The sequence below is a fragment of the Vicia villosa genome, linkage group LG3, assembly GCF_029867415.1.
Source record: "Vicia villosa cultivar HV-30 ecotype Madison, WI linkage group LG3, Vvil1.0, whole genome shotgun sequence".
Classification (NCBI taxonomy): Eukaryota; Viridiplantae; Streptophyta; class Magnoliopsida; order Fabales; family Fabaceae; genus Vicia; species Vicia villosa.
In genome coordinates this window covers 27,003,354-27,012,588 of record NC_081182.1, presented here as the reverse complement: position 1 = coordinate 27,012,588, position 9,235 = coordinate 27,003,354, and the positions used below count along the sequence as shown (strand labels likewise).

At 32.4% G+C, this 9,235-nt stretch overlaps 1 protein-coding gene across 1 annotated transcript; it reads right to left on the bottom strand.

The window, feature by feature from the left end:
* Positions 1-1,330: 1,330 nt before the first annotated feature.
* On the bottom strand, positions 1,331-3,406 carry LOC131660759 (uncharacterized). Its single transcript, XM_058930070.1, has one exon. It carries the CDS (start codon positions 3,022-3,024, stop codon positions 1,957-1,959), a length of 1,068 nt encoding a protein of 355 aa, XP_058786053.1. The 5' UTR covers positions 3,025-3,406; the 3' UTR covers positions 1,331-1,956.
* Between the last annotated feature and the right edge of the window lie 5,829 nt (positions 3,407-9,235).

Here is a 9,235-nt window from a genome sequence, read left to right as displayed (position 1 = left end):
TTGTTGTAAAATATTTTGTTGTAGAATATTTTAAATTATGAGAAATTTAAAATAATATTTTTTCTACATATTTATTGACTGGAATTTATAATTTAATATAATTTTTTAATGATAAATGCAATTTTATTATTAAAAGAGAAAAATAAAATAAAATTTCACGTAAAATGAGTGGTTGAAAAAATATTAAAAATAAAATGTTTTTAATAGTCTTCTTTTATGGATATGTTAGAATCTTAGTGCTATCTTGGACTATGGTTCTTTTTTCTTGTTCTTAAGTTCACAGTTCTTTTTAGTTTCCTAAACCGTTGTCAATTAGTTGTTCAACACTTATTTAAGTTTTAATTTTATAAAGGGTGGTATAATTATTCAGAAATTTTATCAATTATTCAGTTAAATATTAAGTAGTTTTTAAAGTAAATCTATAAATGTATAAACTGTTTTTATCTTAAAGACATGTTAAGATATCATCAAATTATTATAAAAATAATTCTTTATCAATTGATTTTTTTTAAAAGATAAAACATGTACACCATACTATAAAACATATTGAAAGTTAACTTGAACCTATGTCACATGTGTATCAAAACATGTGTATCAAAACTTGCTTTAATGTCTTCAAAATTGGATTAGAAATTTTGACCGAAATCAAATTAGAATTATTTTGTTTAGTTTATAAGCAAGATCACAAAAGACTGTAACTTGCACCTCTCGTTATAATCCGTACGGTTAAAGTGTAGAACTATATGTCAAGAATTTTATATTCGGAAATTAGTTTCATCCAATCAAAAATTAGTTTTATCTAACGGTAAACAAATACATAATCTAAAAGTTGCATAACTAGTACCGCTTATGTTTTTCATGTCAATCAATTAAATATTAATATGTGAGATCCTGTCAAATAAATATTTCAAACATTGTTTATTTTTATAATATTTAAAATCATTTTTATTTTATTAAAAAAATTCATTTTCAAATAAACTAGGAGTTAGGTAACTAAACTAAAAAAAATCATTTTACATTTTGCGAAAAAAACTAATCTACTGTTTTTGCAAAGTTAGAAAATAAAGGAAGCATGAGTCAAATTTAGAAAACTCATAATTAGTTGAATCGATGAAATAAAACTACATTTTAGTCCAAAAAAGAAATAACCAATATTTTAGTACTAAAAAATACTAATATTCTTAAAATAAACAATCACATCGTCCAAACGTTTCATGTGCAACAAATTGTCAGTGCCTTCCAAAAATTCTCTAATAGTGATTGATCCTAACACTACCATTCATCACTTTACCAATTTTAAACTACTAGTACCAATTTATAATTATGATACCAAACACAATCACCAAATTTAGCAATTTAACTACAAAACAAGATAAATAAAAATAAAAGCAAATTAATAATGATACTTTGATTTTGTCTTAAGGTCAAATTTTGGAAGGCCTTAATGACCTTGTGATTTATGTCACATTTTCTACATGACAATGTCCTTTGAAAACCGCAAAAGCCAGAGTCACATCCCTCACTATATGAGTATTGAGTAATCTAAAGAGCAATAATACTTCTAAATATGAAAGACAAAACTTCAAAAATAAGTAACAATTATATGAAACGCCTATGGTAACTTTTGATTAGAAAAGCAAAAGAGTTGTATTTACAAGCTCATTCATCATATGAACATAGAACCTAACAAACTAAAATTTAGAAGAAAAAGAACATTCCAAAGAAGAAAAAAAACCTAATCCTAACTTTAATCCTAATTCTTATTATCCTATGCATAGTTCTAAATTGTGTTCACCAACTTGCAGTTACGACCACAATATAGAGGATTTTAAGGTTTTGACAACGTTGGCAAACAATTTCAACAGCATAATCACAACTACTTGAACCGCAATTTAAAACCATAATCCTATAAACATATATTATGCTGCTAAACCTCTATCAAGAATCTAAATTGGACTAATCTTGCCTCTTTGTAGACATGCGTTTCAAAAACTCGTAAGTAGTAATCATAGTCGTAGCAGACATAGACATCGACACCCACCTCGGTCCCAATCCTTTATAACAAGCAAACAAACCACCTTCATTCACCAAATTCCTAACCGTCTGCGCAAAAGTTAACGGCCTCCTTCTCCCATTCTCCTCCGTATCCAAAACCTGCAACCTAGTCTTAATAGTATCAAACGGCATTGTCACAACAGCCGAAACACCACTCGCCACAACAGCACTCAAACCTTGTACACCAACCATTACCTTCGAATCAGGCCTAAAACCAACACACCCATCACCACCACCACCACCCAAATTACCACCACTCTTACACAAACACGAACCGAAATTACCCCAAATGAACCTATGCACCATAGAATAAGAAGTCCACCAAACAGCATTCGATGGCGCATATGTCAATATCGAAATCCCAAATCCTCTATAGAATCCTCTTGGCCCATCATTATAAAGAATTTTTCTAAACACATCTAAACCATTTCTATAATTCTCCGAATTTAAATTCGCCAAAATACCCTTTCCTCCACCACCACCGCCACCACTGCTACAACCCTGAACCATGAGTCTCTGACTAACAACATCAATTGGAGTCCAAACCAACTGCGCAGACATAGCAGAAGTAACACCAGCAGCAGCACTAGCAACAGCAGTAGCAGTATTATCAGAAAACCCCAAATCAACAAAAGCAGTACCAACGCTACTCTTTGTAACCTCAAGTGCCGTCATGTAAAGTGCTCTAGCAGGAATAGTTCCCATCAAAGAAGTACCAAAGCCTTTATAAAAGCCTCTAAAACCTTCATACCGCATAATAGCACACGACATGTTGATACAAGAAAAGTGTGAAGAAGAAACCTGCTGGCGAGTTTTCAAAACCACCATTGGATAAAGTGCGGCGGAGACGCCGGAGAATAAGGCGGCGCCGAGGAAGAAGAACTTTGATTTGTCTAGCATGTGCCAGTCAATTTCTGCTGGTAAATGGATTTCGGAAGATGAATCGTCTTCTACTGTTGTTAAACTCATTTTCGCCAGTTTGGTGTGAAAGATGAAATGAAACCCTTTTTGCTAAACGACAGTGTTTAATGAATCGTAATCAAAGTGATAAGTTGAAGGGTCCACTATGGGTAAGGTAGTAGTAAGGTAGGTTGGTACCTTTTGTCTTTTCCTTTGTTCTTATAAATGGAAATTTGTTTTGTGTGCTTGAAAGGAACTAAGAGAAAGAGGTGAGAAATGAAAAAAATTGAAGGATGAATTTTTTTTAGTTGTTCAGCTCTTTGATATGGTGTTGTGTGAATGGATAGAGATGAAAGAAGCTTCAGAAGGAAAAGGAATGAGAGTACAAAAAAGCATAGGCTGTGACGCTGTGTGAGATGGAAGAGAAAATGGATGGGATGGGACAAAAGGTTATTGTGGATTTTAGGGAGGTTTTTAAGGATCAATGAAACAGACACGTGTCAGTTACTATCTCGGTGGCTTTTTCTTTTCGGTTTTGTCTTCTTCTTATAGGATTAAATTATGAAATACTAGTAGTAGGAGTATTTTTTTAGGTTAGTTGTAATTAGATTTAGAGGTTCAGGTTAAATTGATTTATATTACAGTTTTGGGTTAACAATCATGTGATTAGGATTATGAGATTCTTTCCTTCATGTGATCCATCTCATTACCGATAGTTCTTTCTTTTTCGTTAGCTGTGGGTGATATGTGAAGGAGACGCACTATGTAAGGGCACCAATATTCTTGTTCTGTCGTTTATTAGGCACACAAATCTGCTGCGCCTTCTATATTTCTATTTTTTTTGGTTTCATTTTTTCCAAATATTTTTATTATGTAATTAATCTTTATTCTTTGATTATTATTTTTAAAATAATTTATAATAGAATTAGTGTTTATAATATATAGAATATTTCATTTTAGTTTTAATTTTTATATTATTAATGATAAAATATGAAAAATTAAAAACAAATGTATTACTATTGTTTTGGGTCGAACAAAAGTCAACAAAGACATGATTCAAAATAAGTGTAATCCGCTCCAAATGACTCAAAGTATAAAAGTTATGAGACGAGAATTTTAAAATATACTTTATGATCTTCACTTCTTACTATACTCATCTTAAATTGTGAAATATTTTTGACGTTAGAGTGTTAATCTTGCATATCCACCCATGCGCCACCATATTATCGATCAACACCACGATTTAAGATTCCTCACTATTAATGGACACCTAATTATGATTCTGGAATGGAACAGTCTCGTATGTAGAAATTGACTCCTAATTCCTGCGAAAATTCCACAAATAGATCGTTCTAGATCCAAAATCAGATCCCTATTAGAATCACCGAGAAATGGAGACAGTCACCTCGAATATCACACCAAAGATCCTCGATCAACCTCCAAATTTCGTATTGCCTCAATTATCTGTCTTCGATGTAATTCGTACCATAACAACTTCCAACGTAGATAAGCTACCGAAGTGTGTCTTTCATACGCCGGGTAATCCTAGAGCAATAAACGAAGAATGCATGGTACCAGGATTCTTAGATTGCAATGAGGTAAATTGTGTCCCATACGCAGAGTTACTTCCAATAATAGTAGTTACCATCATAAATCACACTACACATTACACATTGTTATGACGTGAGTTATTGGATATTTTGATTCTATTCCATCTCATTGGATTGTCACCACTGAGATCCACCGCATCGGGAAATCTGATGGTAATACATCATCAGAACATCTCTTTCGAATGACAAAGTGATACAAAGTTAATAAACAAAGATCAAGGTGCACTAGGATACTTTAGAGGCGAGAAGATGCAAAGAATCTCGAGTGCAGAGCTACCACTGGTTGTGGAAATCTCCACTGCTAGTGAAACGCCTACGACATACCTCGTAGATGGTGGATTCCCTGTAATAACTTTCGATCTGGCGGAGCTGAGCAATCAAATCTTTGGCAATTGGATCTGAACATTCATAATAGTGGAGATCCTTTGACCTTCAATAATTCGATAACTTACTCTAACAGAATAATGAAGATCACACCCTTAGTAGGAAAGAATGTGTAGGAGGAAGGTGCCCCTGCTTTATGATAACCTCAAAGGGATACAACGTTCAAGACGTCTTTGCTCGATCGTCTTTTCAAGCTAAACACCCAGCTTTTATAGTCTTCTTAAAGATAATACAATAGAGAAGAAAAATAAGCTCAATCCACACTAATCATAGAGGGGCTTAGTGGACAAGCTCTTAAGAAATCTCATACCCATTCAACATCAGTCTCAAAGTAAGCTAAATTCAACAGGATCCTGGGGAATGGTTTTCTACATCCTCTGCAAACACATTTTTAGATGAATTTTTAGGGATTATGGATAACAATGTCCACCTCAAAATAAAGGAACAAGAAAGATGTACTACTCAGCCGACCCTTCATAAGATACAGCCCCGAGAAGCTGATCAGAGACGATCGAGTCTCTACAATCATGAACGAGTGACACCTAAGAAGACATTAACCGCCCTGTATTGTAACACCCCAAAAATATATATGAATTATTTAAATTATTTATTTAATTGATTTAGTGTGAATATACGAGTCAAATGTAATTATTGTGATTTATTGATGAGATTATGTGATGTTTTGATGAATATGATGTGTTAGAGAGAATTAAGAGGATTATTTAAATAATAATGGAATAATTAGAATTATGAATAGAATTATCTTAATTAGTAAAATAGGTTAATATTGGTGTTAGAGATGACAAGGGTAAGGTGGTCATTGTAAGAGGTTAAGTGAAGGCAAAAAGGGAAAGGCCGTATTAGGGGTCCTAGGGGTAAAAAGACAAAAGAAGGAAGAGAGGTTTATTTTGTACGATTCAATTTTGGAGAAGAGGCGGAGAGAAGAAGAAAGATAGGGCACAAAGAACTCAGAGGAATTCGTAGAGAGAACACATCAAGAATCAAAACTAGCTACAACCTAAGGTAAGGGGGTGATTCTTGTCATTATGATTGATTTGGGGTTAATTATATGTAGGGTTTATGATGAATTTGATGATTGTGATGAAATTATGATCATTGATGTCAAAATATGAAATTGGTACGGCTAATGATGTCAATATTTATCCATATGATGAATAGTAACATGAACTAGGGTCAATTTCAATATTTCTATGAACTTGAAAGTTTAGGTTTTAATGATGATTCTTGGGATTGTGATGAATAATTGTATTGTGATGTTCTTAATGGAAAATAGGTGTTAGAAATAGGTTGTTATGTCGTAAATCGCAAGAAAATGATTATTAGAATGTGTCTTAGGGTCAAAAAATCGTAGGGGATTGATGTTGTTCGCGCAAGAATTTTTCTACAAATTCCAGAGGGCCCTTAGGGCTATTGAGCGCGGGTAGTTTTAGATGATGTAGCACCTGCATATGGGTTTAGCGCCAAAATCTATGGTTGCCAAAGTTTGGAAGGGCGCTTAGCGCCGTGAGGCCCGCTTAGCGCGATATGGGATGTGAAAATTTATATTTTCTTGAATTTTCTTGAGCGTATGCATGCTTATACCTTTTCATAATTTATACTTAATTTTAAAAGGATTAAAATGCATGAAAGGGTGATTTTGGAGACCTGTTGGAATTAAACATGAAACTTTATAATTTGCTTATATGTATGTTTGATTATGATACATGCTTTTGAAGAGGATTATAAGTGAGTATATGCTTGTTGTAATGAGGTGTTGTTGTGATGTTTTATAACATGGTAAATATGAGGTATGTGTAGTATTAATTGAGATGATTGGGATGTTGATGTAATGGGATGATGACTAGATGATATAATGAGTAAATGAATGATGATGCATTTTGACTAGTCGTGTTCGTGATTATTATGTTGTTGTGCATCATACATTCATAGCATAATGTTAGGAAATTGGTCAAGTGATGTTTGTAGGACGATTGGTCCAGTGTTAGAACGCTAGTCCAATGACGGTCTCAATCCCATAGTGTGGATTGGGTGCGATATTATGAAGTGCTCTGGTTCCAAGTGGGAATCGATCATATTGGTGGTGATCCTTGGAGGTAAAGATGGCTGAGTCACCGGTGAAGTTTTGGTACCATATGCATGATTCAATGATGTTGCATTGCATCCTTTGTGGCATTGCATGATAATGGATTAAATGATGTGTGAATAAATGACATTTTGTGTGACGATTGTTGATTATTGATTTGTTCATGAGGTGAATGAAATGATGATTTTATATCGTGAGTAAGTATGTGAAGTATGATTGAAGGGTGAAAATCTTTGATAATTGTTATGCAACTAATATGATTATTTCCTATATATTTTATAATAATTTGTAATTACTCACCCTTTCTGCTTGGAAATGTTGCCTCGAAACATGGGTAACTTGTAGGTGATCAAGAATAGTTCGTTGAAGCTTAGAGGATAACTTTAGAGTGCTTCATTAGTTTCTTTTGATTTAGAGGTGTCTTGCTCTGATACGTAACACCGGGTTGAGACTCTTGAGTTTTGAAGTTATTGTTCTTTTAAAATTACATTTATACTAATGATGTTATTTAAGAAGTTCTTTGATGTCGACTTTAATAGTTACAAGGTTTATGAAGTTTATTTGAATAAATGAAATTAAGGTTGAGACTATGAATTTCGCTGTGAAGTTTGAAAATCATATGTTGGTATCATTTAAAGAATGTTGAATTTAGTTATTTGAGAACCCGTGTTACGGAGCAGGAACGGTTATTATGATGTTTATATGAAGATGTGACACCAATATGGTGATTTACGTGCAATTATTTATTAAAATAATCATTAGGTTTAGAAGGGTTTTACATGTATCACTCATCAATTAAAGGTACACAGACATAACCCGTGCTGGACGATCACATCCATTTAACATACAAAAAGTAGGACCACCTTCTGATTTAGTATTCCTAAGGAGTTGGATTGGTAGAACTTGAGAAGAGGTGGCCTCAGAGGAGACATGTTCAGTTATCTGACTGTCGTGGCTATAGGATACAGGTGGATATCATTTTACGACATTGTATACCTCACTTGAGGACATGGCCTCAGAGTCATACCTCTGTGTTAGTGCTATCAAACGGGTATAGTGCTGTAATATCACTATTGTGCATGGGATATGTGACTTATTATTTTCAGTCAAGTGTGGGATGGTAATGGTCCCGATCCAAATGTATAAGACTAGTATAACATGTAGAGCCGAGCGAACCCATAAGAAAGGAGAACTCGCTGATATTTAGTAATCTCACCCCAGCTATATTATTGTTTTGTAGGTACACTGTAGAATTTGAAGGATTCACTAAAAGGTCTGGATTAGAGACGTGAGTGATCATATGGCATGAAGATTAAACCTAATCTTATTTTGTTGTGAATTTCTTGTAGACATATATGTTGTATACTTTTTAGATGTAGTATTTGTAATGTATACAATTTTAAATGTCATTACCAACTTTAGTATGTACTAAGTAATAAAACTCTAATATCTTAATAATAGGATTCTAGACTCATATTGGTAGAATATTACATATTAGATATTTACAAAATTATTCTACGTCAGGTGAAATGCCTTTTACAAAGGCGAATAATAGGGCTAGAGAATAAAATATGTAAAAGGAAGTTCAATTATATAATACTTGCTTAAGGGTTAGCAAAACTCCTTCATATGAAATGTCTTTTAATTATTATTTTTTTTCTTTTTTGGGGTAATATTTATATCTCTTTGATTTTTTTTTTATTGTTTTATAAGTCTTTTTTTAATGAAAAAATTTATTTAAAAAATTAATTAAGTCATATATATATATATATATATATATATATATATATATATATATATATATATATATATATATATATATATATATATATATATATATATATATATATATATATATATATATATATATATATATATATATATATATATATAGTTTGCTTGTTTAAAGGAGTGAAATGCAATGGTCAAAAAGAGTAAGTAAATATAATGCACTAAGTAACAATGATGGTTTAAGGGAATAAATCTCGTGGGTGGTATAAATATAAAGAAGGTAACGAAACACGTTTTTAAGTTTGGTCATTTTATATTGATGGAACATTGAATAATTTTTTATTTAAAAAAAACTAAAGTCAAAAAATAAAAATAAAATAATCATCTTAGGTCCATCACCACCAGTATTTAAAGGCCACAAGCCAATGCAAATATAAACAAACAAGTGATG